Raw genomic sequence first — 21,482 nt, forward strand, 5'->3', positions numbered from 1 at the left:
TTTAAAATGATTAGAAGCTTTCTTCTTGCCTGATCCTGGGACTTCAAGAATAATGCAATGTATTTGGCAGTGGAAACTCGTCAGCCAGAAGGGCCTGTTACCATGCTGTATCTCTAAAATTTCAAAATTAAATTTTTAAAATGCTTAAAATTGGAGCAAATTTATCTTTTCATGCACTTATGTATTTCTTAGTGCATAGTCTATTGAATCGACAACAAGTAACTCTGATACATAATTTTACTGTAAGAAACATCAATGAATAAGAACCCAATAACATTGTAACTCTAGTGATATGTAACATTAAAGGCTCTTTTTTAACATATATACTGCAAGAATTTGAAAAGATGATCTCTGGCTTACAAAATGCTTTTAGTTTTCTTTTAGCTTATGCTTAAGTAGAAGAGTTGAATCAATTGAAAAGGGGAGCAGCAGCTTAATTGGATAAACAATGCATATTTACTACAAAAAATGTATGTAGAGAAGTTTATGATCAAGAATATAGTTTTATATTAAAATACACAGATGTGTTACTTTTTAAAGAATGAATATCTCTCAAAATAAAATGGGTGTCAACAGTTGGATTAACATTTACTTTTTACCACTGATGCATTGTCATCTATACAGACACCACAGCTATAATTACCAATACAAATCGTGAAGTACAGCAGCCTGCCAGTTCTATTCTTCTACTTTGGCACAGCATAGACCCAAAGAAACATAAAAGCTTTGCATAAGCGGGGAATTGCCTTTTACCAAAAAGAAAATACAGTGGAGTGAGTTTCCATTTTCTGCATTGAACTGCAAGTAGGGAATGGAAACCAGAAGAACAATTTCTTCCCATTGATTTATTGCATTTTTGTAACATTGTGAGCCAAATGTCAAGCCTCAGACTGTGACCTGCTGCTTTTTGTTTCTCTCTTCAGAGGCTGAGGAGCTGTACCAGAAGCGTGTTCTGACAATTACAGGCATCTGCATTGCCGTCTTGGTGGTTGGCATCATGTGTGTGGTGGCGTACTGCAAAACAAAGTAATCCAGAGCTTCATTCTTTATGATAAAGCCCAATCAACTTACATTTGTCTCTTCTCTTATTTCTATTGCACAGGCAAATTTATTTTATGTTTGAAAATCAGCTTTCTTTAAAAATCATCCTTTCCACAAAATGCTATTTGAGAAAAGTGAAGCAGTTTAGAGACATCTTATGCTGCAATAAGGTTATTTTGCCTCCAGTTGGGTGGGCACTCAACAGAAAAGAAATTTCCTTTGGATCCCCAAGTGTTCCAACAGTTTCCTTGACTTCATTTTAAATTCCATCAATGAGTGGACCCAAATGTCAGGAGTTGTATAGCATACTGCATCTACTCAGCATATGTTGAAAACTGTAAACATGGGGTAAAATTCACCCCCTTCATGATTTTTTTTTTTAAAAAACAGCAATGGTTCAAAGACCTAAGTTGACAAGGCAAACTCTTCCAAAAGTGGCAGAAGTCTGCGAGTTGCGATCTGTTCAATGCATCTGGCTGTCCTCACCCAATACAGCCCTCAATCCCTAACAAGTGTTTGGTAGGATTAATGGGAATAAAATTTAGCATTGACATGCTCTCAACGTGGGATCAACCATCTGCTGAAATTCATTCAAAGAAAGTCCGACAGGGTTAATAATGTTTCGTTTTCGCCAGCGTGTCCATTCAGCACCACGACCCAGAATAATTTAACCTGCAGTTTGTTATTCGGAATAAGAAGAATACTTATATTTTGTGATGTGTATAATGAATTATAACTAATTCCTAAACTTAGTATCAGTTCTTACTAGTAATCTTCCAGCTTATGAGTTCCTGATCTCAGCTAGATCCCCTTGGAGAAGAGACCATGCAGCATCTTGGAGAAGGGGAATGAAAGTTAGAAGACATTCATGGTCCTACTGATCTCTATCTCACCAGAGTTCAAGAGGACATTGCCAACCTGATTTTTCAGCTATTACTGGCGTGTGGTCAATGACTAAAAGGGGGTGGGGGAAGAATAAACTTGGATTCTCTCCACCCCAAAACAAAACAAGATTAATTTTCAACTTTTATATTTTATACCAGCAATTCTATATTTTGTGGAATGTTCAAAAATTAAATTCAAAGTACAGTATCATTTTTGGCATAAAGATTTTTACCAATTGGATAATCTGCACATGGGGCAGGTTGGTGGATTGAAATCTAGAGAACATAAAGATATGATCCCTGTCATTCTTCCCTGGCCAGTATCACTTAACCTGTGTAGCTGCTGAGAAGTTGTTCCCTGTCCCCAGAATTCAGTTCTACTGGCTTTACTGAGACAGAGAGTACATAGGACTACAAATTAGAAATGTGTTTCTAATGAAAGGTAATAAGTCCCAAGGGGAATTCAGGAGAAACTCCCACATCCACACAGTAGGTAGAATGTGGAATTCACTACTCAGTGGAGAAGCTGAGGTAAATAGTGTCAATATAAATAACTCATACACAAAAAGGAAGAACTAATATAAAATCTGCAGCACAAACCCTGGTGCAAATCATTTGGGTATAAAGTCCTACTTCCGCATTGTAAATTGTATGTATTTCTGCTGACTTCCACATGCAATATTTGGCTTGAAGTTGCTTTTGAACCTTTCATTTACAAATGTATTACACAACCTGTCCTATGCAAACGTAACACATTTTCAATCAGTACATCCTTTCATTCAGTAAGTTCTTCTCTGTATTTATTTTTAGTAACATTTGGTTTGGACAGGATGCAGAGGAAGGATTAAATAAGATGAATATATGTAAAAGGTTGGCCATTCAGGTTGAATGCTACACTGGTGCTGAAGGAAAGGGGTGCTGAAGATTCAACCGAGGGATTTTATATTCTAATGTAAAGAAAGTGTCCAAAATTATGTGTTTTTTTGTCCTGATCGCATTGCTTCTGCTGGTTTTTACAGAAAACAGAGAAAAAAGTTACATGATCGGCTGAGGCAGAGTCTCCACTCTGAGCGAAACAACATGGTAAACCTTGTAAATGGACCCCACCACACAAATCCCCCAACTGAAAGCGTTCAGTTGGCAAATGTAAGTTCACTTGGCATCAATATCCATCAAAAGCAGAAATGCATTATGCACCATGTCGGTGAATTACAATATAGGTTTCTGAGTGTTCAGATGGTGTCACTGATCTTTTATTCTGTGTACAACAGATATAAGTGATTCTGTAATCGAACTGTCACATACTACTGTAATATCAAACAAATTTCAAGCTATAGTCAATATCTGACAGCTACATTCAATGAAAGTAAAAAGCTCTGATTTTAAATAAATAAAATGCTTTAATTTCTCTTGCTTATATATTCTGGATTATGAAACTAAGAATGAATGGCTGGCTTTGAGTGCATTCAACACTTCAGGTGGGTTGAATTCTTCAGGGACCTTTGTTACACATCTACGATCAGTGCCATCAGTCCAATAAGTACAGGGCATCAGTGCCATGAGTTGTCGCACTGTAGGTTAATCACTTTTGCTGTCCACAATCTTATAGGATTGTGCCAAGTTTTGTGGATGCAACATAACATTGACACATCATCATCTCAGCAGTATTCTGCCTTCAAACTTGACCCAGTAGTTCACACAGAACTGAGCAAAGTCAGCAAAATACTGGGACAGGGTGTAACTTCACACAGAAGGCTGGCATTCCTGGACCAAAAGAAGCAGGTCATGTGACGCAACAGCATCGACATCTACAGTGATGTAAAACATATGCATCTCACATAACCATCTACAAAGATAATGGTGATGCAGCTTGAAGCGATAATGTTACTAGTTGTGAATATGTTAACCATCATTTAGAGTGCAAGCAAATTTCATGCCTGCCGAATCCCGACTGTTGCCTCAGTTGTTCACATTTCCCGCTGAAATGTTGCAGACGTTCTGCGTCATTGCAACATTATCTGAGCTGGTCCCAGAATGAGGTAAGCAACTTTCAGATAGCTTGCCGTTCCAAGGCTGTGACTAGGTCCGCTGGTGGAAAAATTCCAGCACAGAAATGACCCCCCCCCCCACCCCCATTCCGGGTCAGCATTTTATTAGACAGCAGACATGCTATCAAAATGACAAAAATGTCCCAGAATGAAACGGCTGTCTGAAAGTGTCTAGTGCTTTTACTTGTGGACAAACATTATTGCAGTAACAGGATTCTGCCATTGTATTAGTATAATTGATGCTGAGCTACATAAGGAAGATAGTCGATTAATTAGTCACTGTATATTGTCCCTAGCATGTAGATGAGTGACAGAATCTGGGATGGGATGATGATAAAGTGTGGGTAATAAAAAAAACAAGTTTGATGTAGGTAAGTGTAGATAGACAATTGATATTGGTGAGGAATCGATGGGTCAAAAGGCCTGTATCCTGTGTATCTCATGATATCATGTTAAGTGACCAAGGTTTTAACAAACTTTGGAAGAGGAAAGTGAAGTAGAGAGGTATAGAGGTTTAAGAAGGGGAATGCAGAGTTTAGAACTTTTGTGGATCAATGAAAATCAAGGATGTCCAAGAGGAGTCAGAATTATGTGAAACCTGGAGAATGGAGAGTCAGAGAAGGTGAAAGAAGTAGTTTCACTTACAGCATCTGGAAGTATTTGGATGCCCTCAGCACACTCCTTAATCCTGTTCTGTGACCTAGTTCCCTTGTCAGAACTTGAATCGCCAAGTTATATCAGTCAATGATGCACTGCTCAAAAATGGGCATAGTATAGGAAGGTAATTGGGTTCAAAGTTTCTTTTATTGTCATATAATACATAAAAATGTAATGTACATTATATACCTCAACTTTTGACTTCCATAAGACAAACAAAGAGTTGCCATGAACACTGCCTGGCACCTCTAAGAGAAAGAGAAGCAAGAGAATCCCGTTCGAGTCAATGAGTATACATGGATTCGCCAGGACCATCCTGTTGCCTCTGCAGCCACACAGACTACTATTTAACCCACTGGGAACCCAAGCTCCAGGCCCAAACATGATATGATCAGGAAGCTTTCAGCTCCCGAGGTCCTTTGGGAGTCCTGCTTTCCCTCAGCACCCACTTGACTCCTGGCTTCATGATATAGTTCCCAGGGCTGACGCTACCACTAGGCAAACTAGGCAGATGCCTAGAGTGCGGACCCTAGAGGAGCCCAGTCAGCATAGCCAGATGTCCAGTGTGTAGGGGCCAAATGTGAAAAAGTGTACTTTATTAGTGAGCATTCCAGGGTCTGTTGGCTGGATGTGGCCATCTTTATTCTAGTGTGCCTGCGTGAGTGCTACTGGTGCACACGCAATGGTTTGAGCAACTCCAAAGCCGTACACGAGCCCTGAGCAAGGCAGGCGCAGGCTGCATCAGAAAGCAAATGGGCAACTATTCAGTGAGGGGCTGGAAAGATGTTGGACTGGAATGGTGAACATCCAGAAACCCAAAGTCAAAAACAAATAATTGTAGGAATCCCCGCTGACTCAGAAATGTTTTTACAAAGGGTATGTTCGAGATAAGAAATGAAGGCTACTTCAACAAGGGGCTTTTCTGATGAAGCCAGTGCAGATCCGCTGCCTGCGTTTGAGCAACTAGTCAGCCCCTGTAGAGTTCACTGCACCTTTCATGGCAAAAATACCAATTGTTGGAAGCAAGGGGGAGGGGGGGTTAAAAAGTTGATTCATCTGAACAACTTGTAAAGCCTCGAATTTCACCAAATTTACCTTATTACGCTTTCCAAATATTCCCATGACAGTAAGTTTAAATATTTTTAAACCGTATTGAACTCGCAGTTTGTATCGATGCACTGAGAATACCCAATGGACTCAGATGTTATCCAAAGTGCAATAACTTGCATACCAAACCCCATCGCATTAAAGCAAGTGGAGGGTAGCCCAGTGGTCTGGGTCTGTTGAAACAAGCCTGAGCACACCATCAAGCCTTGCAGCTCTTTGTGCACACCGTGACTTTGTCAGTTTCAGGGGTGCAGTGCTACCAGAGCTCCAACACTTCTGTATCACTAGGATTTGTCTTTCAGCAGAGAGGGAGGCATTTACTCGATGGATTAGAGGAGAAATGCTTACTTAGATTTGTTTGCCAAGAATTGTGACCAGCAGGGAGCTAGAACCGGGGGTGGAGGTGGGATAAGGCAAGGGAGTTCCTTGTCAAGCATAGACATGAAGGTTCAACAGCGGCCGCGACCACCATCCATGTTTCGTTCAAGGGGATCCCCTTTTTCTGCTTCAGGGTAAGCACTCAGCAGGTCAGGGTGCAGGACAAGGGGGTCTCTGTCAGAATGGGGAGAAACCTGACTTGTGGAGCCCCGGGCAGAGGAGGAGGGTCAGCAGCCATGCAGGGAAGATGGACATGGACAGCGAGTGGAAAGGGAACACTAGACAGCTGAACTTTTCTACGGTGTACGGGCATGGAGAAGGACCCTCAGCCCTCCGGTGATGAACCATAATGCCCTCCTTCCTCAGCAGGACAGCCCCAGGAGGGAGAGCTGAGCGTCGGCTCCGGTGGAGAGGGAAGTGGGTGGAATGCACTGAGCTCCTTTCCCTTTCCTGCACACAAGCTGTGTCCAAGAACTGTTTCTGGTCAAAATAAGGGGACATGCAGAGGGCAAAGTGTATACTGGGTGCAGGGCTGCACTGTCTGGCCAGGTCCAGGGTCCAGGGCAGCATTGGCCATGTACAGGGTAGGAACAGGAGATGTTGAGGGTGGTCAAAGAAGAGAACAGTGCTTGTTCAGAACAAAATTCTGATTTGGGACACTCCAAAAGAAGCGAGAAGCAGATTCTACAGAAAGGTGGTTAAATGAGTGAAGTACGTAATATTCAGGGGAGAGAGGAGAGAGCAGGGAGTTGGAGGGAAAGGGAAAAAGAGCAGGAGATTGGGAGGAGAGGGTGAAGTTTTGTGCTTTTCATTTTTTCTACAAAACATGTTTTTGAAAATTGAAGTTGGCAATTTTTTGGGGGGATGCAAGTAGTTGGCCTTGGCTCGGGGGCAAAATATTCTGGCACTGACCCTACTAGTTCCCTTGCCAGTTTCTGGCAGCCCACAGTCTGTCTGGGTCCTTCAATTTCATCCACAGCAGCCCACATACTGTCTTAGTCCTTTGACTGCAGATCACTGTGGCCCTCACCCTGTGTGAGTCCTTTGACAGCAAGACGCCAACAATCCTGTCTACGGAGGTCCTTCAGCCACCGACCCCCTCACTGGTCCACTGCCCTAGTCACAGTCCCTGTAGGGTAGTGTCCCATGCTTCTCCTTCTCAACAGAGGGTGCTCTGTGCCCATCCACTGCTCCTGCTAATGACATCAACATGTTGTGACAAAGGGCCTGCTTTTGTCCTCTACGGCTCCAAGACTTGAGAAATTATGAATCTGCTAGGCCTCGGGGAGTTGCTGTGACAGAAGAGTAAGCAGGCACAAGGAATGTAGCCAACGGCCGGTCTCGTTGATTCGGTGAGCGGGTGAGTAAGATTCTCAGCGCTCCCAGCTCTGCTTAGCTTGAACCAATGGCCGGTTGGGAGACGAGCCACGTGGAGCTCACCTACTCCTATCCAGCAGAAGGTGAAAACTCATCCCACCAAATTCTTAAATACTCTCTCTCATTTACACAGTGTTGGCAAGTTTATACAAGAATGCTGGAGAAATTCAGCAGGTCATGCAAGAGATCATATGGGTGGGAGGGCAGAAGGAAAAAGACCTGTGAAGTAATAGGGGGAGGAGAACAGCTCTCTTAATGGATAGGGAAGGGGTTGGAGAGCTGGAGGAAAAGAGACAGAGGGAGGAGGAAAAGAGGGAGACAGAAGGGAGGCCCAACAGAAACCAAAGAAGTTTGCAGATTTTCTTGTTTAACTAGTGTCCATAAATTTGGTGTCTGTAACCCAGCCAGAACCTGACATTTTCTGGTATTTAGCAATGTTAATGGCATGGTATTAGTTTGTCAAAATATCTCATGGGGAATTCATTTCAGATTTCAGATTTATAGTCAGACATTGTTTTGTGGCACCTATACCTCTTTCTCAATGGTAGCAGTGAGAACAGAGCGTGTGCTCTGTGGTGTGGATCCTTGATGATTGTTGCTACTCTCCAACAGCAGCATTCCCTGTAGATGTTCTTGATTGGATGGAGGGTTTTACCGTGATATCCTGGCTGTGTCCACTACCTTTTGCTGGGCTTTACACTCGGGAATGTTGTTGTTCCCACACCAGACTATGATGCAGCCCGTCAGCACACTTTCCACCACACATCTGTTGAAATTTACCAGGGTTTCTGATGTCGTACAAAACCTCTGCCAACTCCTGAGGAAATATAGGTACTGACATAGTTTCTTCGTGGTGCCATTAGTGTGATGGGGGGTTCAGGAAAGATCCTCTGAGATAGTGACTCTCAAGAACTTAAATTTGCTCACCTTTTCCAGGCACCCTCTCTAATGGCAATGCATTTGCTTTGGTAAGTAGAGATTAGTCTGTTAGGAGGTGCAATCTATGATAAAGGATGGGGGTCCTTATCAATTGATACACGATATAATGATACCTTCATTGGATACTCTGATAAAATAACAGTAAAGCAATGATGTCTGCATTAAATTCCATCTGCCATTTTCTGGCCTATTTTTCCAACTGGTCCAGATCTCTCTGCAAGCTCTAAAAACCTTCCTTGCTGTCCACAGCAGCACCAATCCTAGTGTCATCAGTAAACTTGCTGAATCAATTTACAACATTATCATCCAGATCATCGATATAGACAACAAACAACAATGGTCCAAGCACTGATCCCTGAGCCACACCACTAATCACATGGCTCCAGTCTGAGAAGCAACCATCCACTACCACTCTCTGTCTTCTCCCATAAGGCCGATTTCAATCCATTTTACAACCTCTCCATCGATACGTAGTGTCAGAACCTTCTAAAGTAACCTCCCATGTGGGACCTTGTTAAAAGCCTTACTAAAGTCCATGTAGACAACATCTACAGCCTTTCCTTCATCTACTTTCTTGGTAATCTCCTCGAAAATCTCTATAAGATTCTTTAAACATGACCTACTGTGCACAAAGCCTTGCTGACTACCCTTAATCTGTACTAATTAATCTACCTTGCCATACCCTATTGTACTCAAAAGTTCTAGACAAGATGTGATTATACTGTGCACAATCAGTGGAATAAAAATGAAGAGTGGTCTATTTCTGGTACACACTAGCACTTGTCAAAACCTGACTTCCAAATGACTTCAACTTACTTACATTTGGCCAGTGAAGTGAGAGCCCTCAGTGATCGATGTATTTCTACCAAATTGAAGATTCCTTTATTGTCATGTAATAGTACAGAATATGTAATATTATACGAAATTGCCTCTGCCTTCCATTAGGCAAACAAAGTGTCGCAATTAGTGTCACCCAGTGCCACTTACAATAAGAACAAAAGAAAAGCTAAAGACAATCCCTTCAGAGTCACTGAGTGTCTGCAGATTTGTGCTCTCGTAGCCTCTGCAGCTGGTTCATCGGCAACCTGAATCCCTGATCCAAACCTCCGACAGAATCAGGAAGCCTTCAGCATAGTGGGTCATGGGCTACATGGAGCCTGTGAAAGTTTCCATTCCCCTTCTTCATTAACATAATTGTGTACAGCTGTTTCTCTGTTCAGAGTCTGAGGAGCTGAACTGAAAGTGATTCCCCGAAGAGAAGCAGTATCTTAAACCTTTTCTGATCCGGCATCCCTCATCAGAATCAGAGCCCCATGATACAGGCCAGGTCCCGGTATAAAATGGATGATATAATGCCATATGTTCTCATGGATTCCAATGCGGTTCTAATTGCTCCAATGGGTATGAAGTTGGTGTACAGTAATGCAAGCCAATATTCGAGCAGGGATTTTTTTCGCGAATTGGCCAGAAAAGTTGACAGTAGTGGTGATGATACCATAGCCAACATTCATTAATGATAGAATTACAAAAGTCTTTGCCCAAAGGGGAGGCCATTTAACTCATGCTGTCCAGTCTACCTGAAACTAATCCCTTTTTATAGTGCAAGTTCTGTTGGCTTTATTGTATCATCATCCAAGTAATTCTTAAATGTGATAAAGGTTTCTGTAATTACCAGTTTTTAAAACAATGACTTCCAGACCATCACCGTTCCTTGGCTGAAGAAAATATTGCCTTAACCTTGCTCTAATCTTTTGTACAAAACCATACCACCAAGATATTGGATGATTTGCTCAGATTTATAGGTCCTTCCTAGTCCTGGATCCCATAATTTTATTAAAGTACCTCTCAGGCTCCTTGTTGGAACCCTGATGTAGTCAGCCTTTCACCAAAAATAAACCTTTCCATCCTTGGTAGATTTCCTCTGAACCCTTTCTCATACTCTCCAATCCTTCCTGTTGTGTAGCCAGAGCTGTAAAGCTGCTGAAATGCATTCCAAATGGTTCATCGGATGCAAATTGCTTGATTCATGATGATAAATTCAGGATCCATCACATTGCCAAATACATCTCAGGATGTTACTCAGCATGAAAAGAAGCACTTTTGCTTAATTATTATTTTGTAAAATTACTGCAGGTTGGCAAATTGACACCGACAATCAGATCTGCTTTGCATTCAATCTGTCTTCAAAGAGATTTGCAATTAGTAATTCTGATATTTATTGAACAGCTCCCAGGTGTTTTAAGAAGGAAAATCTCTATATGATGTGATTGTTGGGGAGGGGGGCAAATTTAACACCTGCATTATGACACCCAGGTTGTAAGTGAAACTACCGTATATTTTGGCGCATAAGATGATCTTTGAAGCACCCAAAAAACACCAAAATCAGGGGCTTTCTTATAGGACAGATGCAAAAGTGTGACCTTAAAATTCTACTCAAAGTACTCAATTGGTTCCACAACCCACTCAGACCCATCTTACAACAAATTTTTAAGAAATTTTTGTTGTTTTTGAAAAAAAACCACATCTAAATCCTTCAAAATCTCTGAGGCAAAGAACTTGGCAAGCACATCCGGAGTCTCACTGTTTACATGTCATCAAACATGTTCCAGTCTGAATCTGACGAGTCGGCTTCTGCTTTGTCGTCAGTGTCCAACGATAAATCATTCTCCATACAATCCATTGCCCGTTTTGAAATATTTTATTGCAGCTTATACTTTTACTTTATCCCATGCTTTAAATTCCACCGTATTATTGCCTATCATGACTAAATTCATGCGGGGTTCATCCATGTTTCCAATGTTTAATAATGGACACTGGTGTTTCTGCCGCTGATGTATAATAAACTGCTGAAAGCTGATACCTTTATGATCATTCATGAAAAAATTCAAGATCTTTTGATAGTTTCTGAGCAATTTTTGTTTTTTGTCGTATTATTAGATTTTTACTGTTCATGAAATAGCTGCACCAGCCTACTGTAATCTCTACTGTGTTCTGGGTTTGACCTTGCCCACTTCAGTACACATGATGTTATTTCTTGTTACTATGTGGCAATCTTGCCTCTGTTCGCATACTCATTCTGCAACATCATTTTCAAACTCTGGCCAACAAATGATTCCTCTTTTCATCGAACGTGACTTCTTGGACATTTTTTCTTAAAACATCTTCATTCTTTCTCCACTCTCTTACTATTTTCTCAGTTATGTTAAATGTCCTTGTAGAACCACAGTTGGCCACTTCAATGACTTTTAACTTAAGACTTGCTTCATACTTTCTTCACTTTGCTGGAGGCTCCATGATAACATCCACCTTCTGGCTATGCCCAACAGCTCAGTCTACGCGACACCAGCACAGCTAACACACGTATCTTTGGAGGAGTTGTCTCATACACCCGATATATGATAAAACCATGAAATACAGACTGAAACTAGGGACACATCTTATCTGAAGGTCATCTTATATGCCAAAATAAACAGTATTATCTAATTAATTTCTTTTTGGCACACAATAATACAGTATATCCCTGATACAATAAAATGAGGCACTTTGTATTGAGATTGTATTGTATTTCAAGTCGGAGCTTCTGTATGTTTGGTTTTCTATTATATCTGGAACATTTTAATCAGCTCACCAAGAAGCTTTCTCCATCATGATAACAAAGGGGAGAGTTTTGTAAAATGAACACAAGCTCTAAATTTGGAATCCTGTCAGTGAACTGTCAATGAGACTCTGTATTGTTACCATGTCAATCAAATGTAGTGATCAGGAAGTGGGGGTAGATCTTGGATAATTTCCAGGCTGGTCAATAAGTGTGGCCTGTGGGGAGAGTGGACATTAAGATAGGCATCGTGTTATGGTGCTGAGCATCTAGGGTTCTAAACTTGTGCTCTCTATTTGCAGCAATATATTTTGAAAAACCCTGGATCTACTGAGCATGTCATCGAGCGGGAAACGGAGACCTCATTCTCAACAAGTCATTACACATCAACAGCCCATCACTCTACCACGGTCACTCATACTCCCAGTCACAGGTAAAAAAAACTTGGACTAAACAGTGTCCTTGAATCTAATGGTAACACAAAATCAATTGGATAGGGCACTTAAAATCCTCATCGCTCCTCTGTTGATAACATTTAGGAGTTAATGCACTTGGCCAACAGTCCAAATCCTCAAGAAAATGCTGGCAGGGAAACTTCAAAGTTTAGAAGATCCACCAACCACCACGTTACTTCTCTCCCAATCTTAATGTCAAAATCCTCTTTTCAGGGGAAAGTGGAAAAAAGCCCCTCCAGCTGCATGAACACAAGACTGGTACCTGGTACACAGAATATAGGTCCCATTTTGTCAATAGTATGGTCTTGTTCAATTTCCGGAAATCAGTAACGTTTGTTAAATTCACACAAAACCTGGTTAGAGAATTCAGATTTTTAAACAGATGCACAGCATGTAAAAGGTAACACTGATAACAGTAGCAGCGAGAGCTTTGAAACATCAGGATGAATGAACAGATTGTGGGTACTTAGTTTAAAAGAAAAGGAATTGATGTCTGTTAGTAAGAGATCAAAACCATAGGTTAAAAATGAATAATTGTCATGAAAAAAAATTAAGAGAATTCATGAGAAATGTCTTTATTCCTGGATAATAGTGAGTTTATGGAATCTGATCCTAGTTCGAATAGCTGAGGCAAATACCATGGATCTATTTTTAAAGAAAACTTGTTTTCTAATAAGGGAGAAAAGAATAGAACATCAAATCTAAATAGCATAGATGCTAGTGTTCTGAAATAAAAATCAAAGATCCTGGAAATGCTCAGCAGTATCTAAGATGAGAGTTTCAGGCTGATAACCTATCTAGTGGGACTGGTGGGCTTGGATTATAACCAAAGGATGGATAGACTAGGACTTTTCTCCCTGGTGTATAGGAGGATAAGGAGAAACCTTACAAAGGTTTATAAAATCATGAGGGGCATAGATAAGGTGAATTTCATGGCCTTTTTTCCAGGATAGTGGAATTTAAAACTGATAGATATAATATAAAATTTATAGATATAATGTGAGAGGGGGATGGATGTATGGAACAAGCTCCCAAAGCATAATTATAATGTTCAAGACATTCAGATGGGTATATGGATTGGAAAGGTTTAGAAGGGCTGAATGCAGGCAAATGGGACTAGCTTAGATGATAGACAAGTTTGGACCAAAAGACTTGTTTCTTGCTGTGGAACTCTATGACCTTCTGAGTAAGGCCACTGAGCTGATGTATTAACTCTGTTTCTCTCCCTAGAGTATTTCTAAAAGTTTCCATTTTCATTGAAAAATTGAAGTATATGATTAAAGTGGGTGAAAGTTAGGGTACAAACTTTAAAAAATCTGGGCTGAACCAATAATTTCTCTGCTTTAATTCTATCATTCTGAGTAATGTCTACAAGAACAACATTGAAATTCCAAGGTTAATCAAAGTATCTAAATCTCGAAATGGAGTTGCAATGAAGTGAGTTAAACAAGAAAATGGATCAGGTTCGAAATGTTGATTACTTTTTACTTCCTATGAATCAGAATCAGAATTTATTGTCCTGAACAAGTCACAAAATTCATTGTTTTGCAGCAGGACCACAGTGCAAACATTCATATAAACCATCTTAAAACAATAAATAAAAATAGTGCACAAAAAGTCAAAGTAAAGCAGTGTCGTTGGTTTGTTGATCATTTAGGAATCTGATGGCAGTGGAGAAGAAGCTGTCCTTTTGCCGCTGAGTGCTCATCTTTAGGGTCCTATACCTTTTTCTTAGTGGTAGCAGAGTGAAGAGAACATGGGGGGGGGTGGGGGTGGGAGTCATTAAGGATAGCGGCCTCTTTCTTAAGACACTGGCTCGACAATGTCCTTGATGGAGTGAATCTTGGTGCCCGTGATGTTAACAACCCTCTGGAATTTTTTTCTTGTCCTTAACATTAGCACCTCCATACCAGACAGTGATGAAATCAGTCACAATGCTCTCCACGGTACTCCTGTAGAAGTTTTCGAGAGTCTTCAATGACATACCGAATCTCCTCCTACACCTCACAAAGTATAGCCGCTGGCGAGCCTTCTTGTGATTGATTCAACATGGAGGCTCCAGGACAGATCCTCAGTGACGTTGACACCCAGGAATTTGAAATTCTTGAGCCTCTCCAATACTGAGCCCTCAATGAGGACTGGGTCATGTTCCCCTGACTTCCTCCTGAAGTTCACAATCATCTCCTTGGTTTTGGTAACATTGAGCATAAGGTTGTTGGCATGACACCACTCAAAGTGCTGATCTATCTCCCTCCTATGGATGGTGCATGACCTGCTGAGTTTCTGCTGCATGATTGTGTATTACAATGAAGTGATCTTATACATGTTAAAACAAGTGATTAGACATGCCACATCTCACTTCTTTCAGTTTTAGATGGGCAAAAATCTTGACCCCTTTTTCTCTCCCCTTCCCACCAACTTTTAAATGGAACCTAAACTCCAAACTGCTTTAACATTACCAGATGTGAACATTGGGCAGGAGTCCAGAGTTTCCTCCAATTTCATTATCATTTTTAGAACTGCTGTGTCAACAGTATTTCCACATGCATCCCTTCCAAAGATGGAAGCATGCATCAGCACTCTCAGATTGAGTCGAAGTGTTGTCCTTGGCCCTTTCAGACAATAAGCCATAACAATGTTCCCCAGCTACCACTAGCAATAAATCCTGACCTGCCATGCTGAATCAATTATCACCGGGCCACTGAAGTTTGTAACTGTAGAGCACACAAGCTGCCTGCAACCAGGACTGACAGCAATCAATCATAAGATGTAATCATAGTATTTCTGGGATGGATTAGGTTATGAGAAAGGGCATGAGGAGGAGAGTCTGGAGGAGTAATCTCAAACTATTGAAATAATTTCGGACTTAAATGAGCAGAAATCTGTTTTCCTACTGATTAGCACTCCCATTCATCCAGCGCCAATGCTGATCCAAAGTCGTTGGTTATGGCCCTGTCAAAGACTTGCCTGCTTCTATCTCAGACATCATGAATTTGAGTCCACCCCCAAAGACTTGAGCATAAAGAAAGTGGCAGTTCAGGAAGAATGCACTTCCGTCAGAGGTCCCATCATTTAGATCAGTTGTTGAACCACGAACTCTATTCGAATGGCACTACTTGAAGAAGAGCAGGGAAGCCCTGGCAAATATTAACCCTTCATTAGAACAGGCCTACTGCTCATCACCACAGTGTTTGTCATGGGATCTCTTTACTTATGTTACAATGCTCACTATAGTTTGCCACTAAAGCCAGCCTACAACTGATGGGATTAATACATGACATACTAATATAATGTTTGGTACCACATAAATCCAGGCTTTTCAATAACTTTCCAATTTTTAGCTCTGATAATGATCATCTTAATTCGAGGGAGTGGCAACATGGCAGCAAGTCTTCCCACTTGCTGCAAGAAATAATGACCTCCTTATCTCCCTTGATATTTTGCAAAAAAAAAAATGAGCGTGGACCATTATTTCCAAAATCCAAGCCATGACAAATTTCTTGCTTGGTTGGAAGTTGCCGATGCTCTTGCTCTGTGAACTTAGTAAAGGTAGACAGGGTGAGAGATTTGAAGTTGTTTCTCTTTATGTTTATGGCAGCTGGAGTACAGGCCAGACGGAAAGTGTCATCTCGGACAGTCACTCAGTGCTTGTGACATCATCGATAGACACCAGCAGGCAGACCAGCCCAGCCAATCACAGAGGTCGCCTCAATGGAGTGGCAGGTCGTCGGGAGATGTTTATCTGTGTGAGGAATTCGAGGGATACTCCGGACTCTCTCCGAGACTCACCGCACAGTGAAAGGTAGACTGAAAGCACAACTCTTTCTGCCAAGGGGAGTTCTGCTCATAACCATAGGGAGTGGGACTATTGGATTGGCTCTGACCCTAGAGCTCTGACGGAAGAGGTGGATCTGACTGTTACTTTAGGGTTGGAGATCCAACTATAATCATAGAGACATGCACACTGTAACTGAATGGAACAGTCTGAGCCTAGGGTTTAATGAAGGAGCTTTGAAAGTGAAGGAGGGACGACTGACAGGACAGTGTTGGTGAGTTTAAATGTAGCTGAGAGTGAGGGTATAGGCCAGTCTGTAGAAGTTGAGGAAGCGGCTCTGACATTTGGGTCAGTCTGACTGTAATTGCAGAATGAGGTCACAGAATAAACTGCAGGGAATGAGGGATCATTTCAGACTATAGCATGCAGTCTGACTGTAACTGCAGTGGCAAGACGAGACTGCAAATGAAGAGCGATTGTCAAGGGAAATTTGTAATTAGTGGGACAGGCACACTACCCTCCAGAGGGACAAAGAATTTAGCCAGTTGTAGAGTGAGGGTAAGAATCAGAGGGGTCTGTCAGTGATGACTCAGTGCTCTCTGCTCACCTTTATTTTGCTGATAATCATGTTACAGGTTTGTCTCTGCCATGACCACTCCAGCCAGAATGTCGCCCGTGGATTTTCGAACCCCCATGTCTCAAAAGTCTCCCAGTTCGGAATTGTCCCCACCAGTCTCCAGCCTGACGATATCCATGCCCTCGGTGCCCATCAGCCCTTCCATCGAGGAAGAGAGGCCCCTCCTTTTGGTGACACCACCCCGGCAGCGGGACAAGAGGCAGGAAGCTTACAGGCAACACCGCAGTTCGGCTAAGGAGAGCGCCAGCGTCCCAGCCAGCCCGCAGAGGATGGTCGAGGATGATGAGTACGAGACCACACAAGAGTATGAGCTGGCGCTCGAGCCCCCCAAGAAAGGGGTCAGCAGCAGCAGAGGGAAAAGAACAAAGCTTAATGGCCAAATATCACACAAAATGGAAAATGAGAGCAATCCAAGCTCAGACAGCAATAGCTCTGACAGCGAAACGGAAGATGAACGAATAGGTGAAGAGACGCCGTTTCTGACCATACAGAACCCTGTGGCAGTCAGTGGAGAATCAGCTCCTGCATATCGATTGGCTGAGAACAGGACTAACTCTACTAATAGGTACTCAGCACAGGAAGAGTTGCAGGTCAGGCTGACCAATGTAATGGCTAATCAGGACCCAATTGCTGTTTAAAACCACATTGATGCACCAGTAAAACTTTATTTTATATAATGAAGTACTCCGGATACTTTACTTTAAATTAAACATTTTATTTTATTTTAGCAGAAGAACCTTGCAGCTGGTAGAAAGTCTACAAGTTTTTATAGATTAAAATATATATATATGTAAAAAAAAGTTAGCATTCACAATACTAATGTGCCATATGTAGCGTTTTTACAGTATTTCAACACAGAAAGATATCAATGGTGCCTTTATGTTACTTTCTGCTGAGAACAATTAGTGCATCAGTTTCAGGCCTTTGAAAAGATGAGGGAATTCCTTCAAAATGTCCAATGTTTTCTTTCTGGGTGATAGAACTTGGAGTTCTGTGGCATTCAGACCGGGATAGAACAAGTTGTTTGCCAACCACAGCAAAAGGGGACTCACACACACACACACACACACACACACACACACACACACACACACACACACACACTCTTACACTTGAGTTTTGCACTGTATGTTGCAGCTGTCATTTCTGATGCGACCTAACAGATTATAAAATGAAACAAACTTTCATGTAAAAAGAAACCCGAACCAGAGACTTAAAGTCAGAATCTTTGAGTACCCCCACTGGGGATACTCATGAAGAAATCTGTTACAAGCAACAAACCACACTTCACATCCAGCTGTCTTTGAAGGTAAACCAATGTAAAGATTTTACAAAATGGTGTGTGTGTGTGTGTGTGTGTGTGTGTGTGTGTGTACAGGGAGGGATAGTAAGGTTATTCACAGTGAGATCACATTAGTTCTCTGAAGCTGTTTGTTTTGACTGAGCACAGCCAGTTTACTTGGCATTTTTGCTGGGTTAACTCAGTATTCTGCAAAGCAGATTTTTTGAGAAACTAACACAGTATTTCCCCTTTTTAATTAGACATCAGTACAGGTCGTAGCTGAATCTACCTGCTTCACTCAGAGGAGTGAACTTTGAGCTGCACATTTAGTGGAGTTGCTGTTGGAATGGCAAAGAAAGATTGGAAGTGAGTCACTCAGAATGAATAGTGTCTTCCATTGCACCATTTGCTAATCAGAGGACCAAGTATTCTCTCTGATGGCTTGTGTTCTGAAGTATACTGGGACCCTTCAGTTGTTCCTCCTTTTAGGATTCAGTAATGATACCTGATAATTTAGAACCATATATTCTTCTTCTCATCATCTTAGTGCCATCAGCTGTAATAAAAAGAGATCACTGTGTCAAAGAGTGTTTATCTCCCATGAACTGACACTGTGGCAGTGTTAATACTTTATCGGAACACCAATTGATGGAGCAGATGGTTATACATAGAAGTTCAAAATACCAATCATTGAACCTGAATCTAGCAAAAGGATAAAGTTTCTGATATCTTCCTGTGTTTGTGAAACAGACGCATTTAAAACCTCTTTCAAATAAACTTTTTTTTCTGTTTAATTGTGTACTTCATTATCACTCCAGTCAATGTAGCTGCAACAGTTTCAGTTCCTTCTTTGCAATAAAGAAAGCCAGATGCCTCCTGAATTTGCAATTCATCACTTTCTGATATTTAAGGCTTTACTAATTCAACTGTTTAAACTCGAAGGAAACGCCAGAAAGGTATTGGGCTGTCAAACCAGTTCTTTGAACTTACTGATGATCTGAATGATTTAAAATTGCAAAGAATGTTTATAATCAGCACAGGTTCATTCTGTCATTACAACAGAGATATGCTAGAAATGTCAAGTGTGTCATCTACTTGTCGGCCTCCTGTTTTCACTACCTTGATTGTTGCGTGTTTTTAAATCACTGAGTGCATGTTAATTATACAGAAGCAGGGTTGTGTGATGTTAACCCACTCGTGACTCCAATGGCATGTCTGTGGCTTTGTAATGAAAAAAGAGAGCAATGTTTGACAGCTATTCCAAGCATCTGGCTCAACTGGACATTTTTCACATTCCTTATCAAAGATTCAAATGAAATTAAATGTATCTGAAGTGATACACCTTTTGAAAATTGCAAAGATGAAATATTTGGTTCATTTTCCCACGTGCAGAAGACTAGGAGCTTCCTGACTGATAATGCAAGAATTGCAAGAATGCAAGAAGGGAGAGGGGTCAGAAATAAATTTAAGTGATTTAGCTTTAGACATTCAATTCAAACCAGATAAAATCAGCTGCTTACAAATTGATAGAAAGCACATCACTCTATTTCAAATATCCCCCTTCAAAGAAAAGTGGTTTAATTTTGTTTATCACCAAATCAATCCTTCACCTTGGTTAAAAGGAACTTTCCAACCACTACCTGAGATCTATTGCAAGCAGTCATCTCCAGTGGGATACACAAAATGAAAACAGCAGGAGTACACTCAACCACTGATTTTCCCCTTTTGGTTGGACTTGGTTAAGCTCTGCTGTGAAATTAAATGGGAGTTTTGTTGAGGTGCTCCTAATTAAATGTTTCTGCGACTTTCAATTTGCAAAAATTGAAGTACTACTGAGATATAATTGATCATAATAAGTGTTAACTCTCATGGCATACGATGCACATGCTATGCATTTTAATCTGCCAGGTGCACACGCATGTGATGTTATAATTATCCTTTCTAAATGTGCATCAGATCTAAACAATGTCCAGAAATCAGCCTTTGATCAAATCAAATGCTGCTTATACCTTTTGATTGAACCCCTACAGTTTTCAACAGCATTCTGACAGTTTTTCATATCTCACTGAACACATTATGTACATAATCTGCTGCCATTATTTAGAGACACATGCTTAACTGACAATTGTATGTTCAGATCGGACACTGACAAATGCAAAAATCGATGATACAGTGCCCAGATCACTTTAAGCAGGTAGCATTTAGACAGTTTCTGTACATGTCATAGACAAAAGGCTTTTTTTGCAAAAATCCCCAAACTGACTTGGAACCAAGATGAGGAAGAAAAAAAGAGAAAGTTGGGTGGAAGAAGGATGAAGACAATTAAAAGTGGATGAAAGGAATATGGTCTGAATCTTGATGGTGTTGTAGTATTACTGACTGGCCATTTCCATAAGATTGGGTTTCAGAAGGAAAACCCACGACACTTAAAGTTCCTTGAGTAAGATAAGACTTTGTATTCAATCCGGAGGGTGTTTGATGTCTGAAGTCCGTATTTCATGGCACTTCCCTATTTTTATTTTTGTATGTATGTAGGGGAGAGAGAGTTAAGACTATGAATGGAACCAAAGCATTTCCTTTGGTAGTGGAAGTCTTTATTTTTCCTGTACCTGTTATTAATAATCAGTATTCCTGTGAAAACTCTCCAATGTCGCTTTGTGAATATCGTGGCAATAGATTTATTATTTATATCACAACTTCTGGCATTTGGTGAATTTTGTTTATTTTTTTTATAAAATAACTTCTGAAAAATATATGTTCAATGTTTCATATTTTTTCATTTTTTTTGTTTTTATAAAAAAATTAAAACATATAAATAGATAATTTATTGTGAACTATAAAGGCTATCTATATCTTTCTTGTGAAGAAAATATAATCCGCATCTAATTGTTAGATGCAGCAAATCTAGTATATGCAAATTGCAAAACATCTCGATGCATTTTCATTTTTGATTTCAATGTGACTTTCTAAGGAAACACCCTGCAAGTTTTACTTCACTACAGTGAATGCTGCATTTGCAATTGGTACAGGAGTGGGAATGTAGTTCAAATATTCCATATGGCTTTCATTTGTGAAATTACATTTTTTAAGAAAAACATTAAACCATTTCATATTAGACATAGGCATCTTGTGTTTCTTTATCCAACCCAATTTCCTCTTGGCCTTTGTTCTTCTGCCGATATTTAAATCTGCCAAAATTGTTGATTTCACCATCTTGAAATCTTAATTGGCAAGGCTCAATACCAGGACAAAAAGACATGAGAAAGACCAGTCTTTTAACATTAAAACTAAAGAGCCACAGAGGATG

The 21,482-nt window shown here is 40.7% G+C and overlaps 1 protein-coding gene across 3 annotated transcripts in view; it reads left to right on the forward strand.

Moving 5' to 3' along the window:
* Positions 1–20,930, forward strand: part of nrg1 (neuregulin 1) — a 199,922-nt gene extending 178,992 nt beyond the window's left edge. For all 3 annotated transcript variants that reach the window (XM_069925812.1, XM_069925813.1, XM_069925811.1), the window contains 5 exons: positions 924–1,026; positions 2,945–3,071; positions 12,329–12,459; positions 16,080–16,283; positions 16,892–20,930. In XM_069925812.1, coding sequence (XP_069781913.1) covers positions 924–1,026; positions 2,945–3,071; positions 12,329–12,459; positions 16,080–16,283; positions 16,892–17,531 — 1,205 coding nt within the window. In that variant the 3' untranslated portion in view covers positions 17,532–20,930. The remainder of the gene's footprint in view (positions 1–923; positions 1,027–2,944; positions 3,072–12,328; positions 12,460–16,079; positions 16,284–16,891) is intronic.
* The last annotated feature ends 552 nt before the right edge of the window (positions 20,931–21,482 follow it).

Source organism: Narcine bancroftii, chromosome 3, assembly GCF_036971445.1.
Source record: "Narcine bancroftii isolate sNarBan1 chromosome 3, sNarBan1.hap1, whole genome shotgun sequence".
Classification (NCBI taxonomy): Eukaryota; Metazoa; Chordata; class Chondrichthyes; order Torpediniformes; family Narcinidae; genus Narcine; species Narcine bancroftii.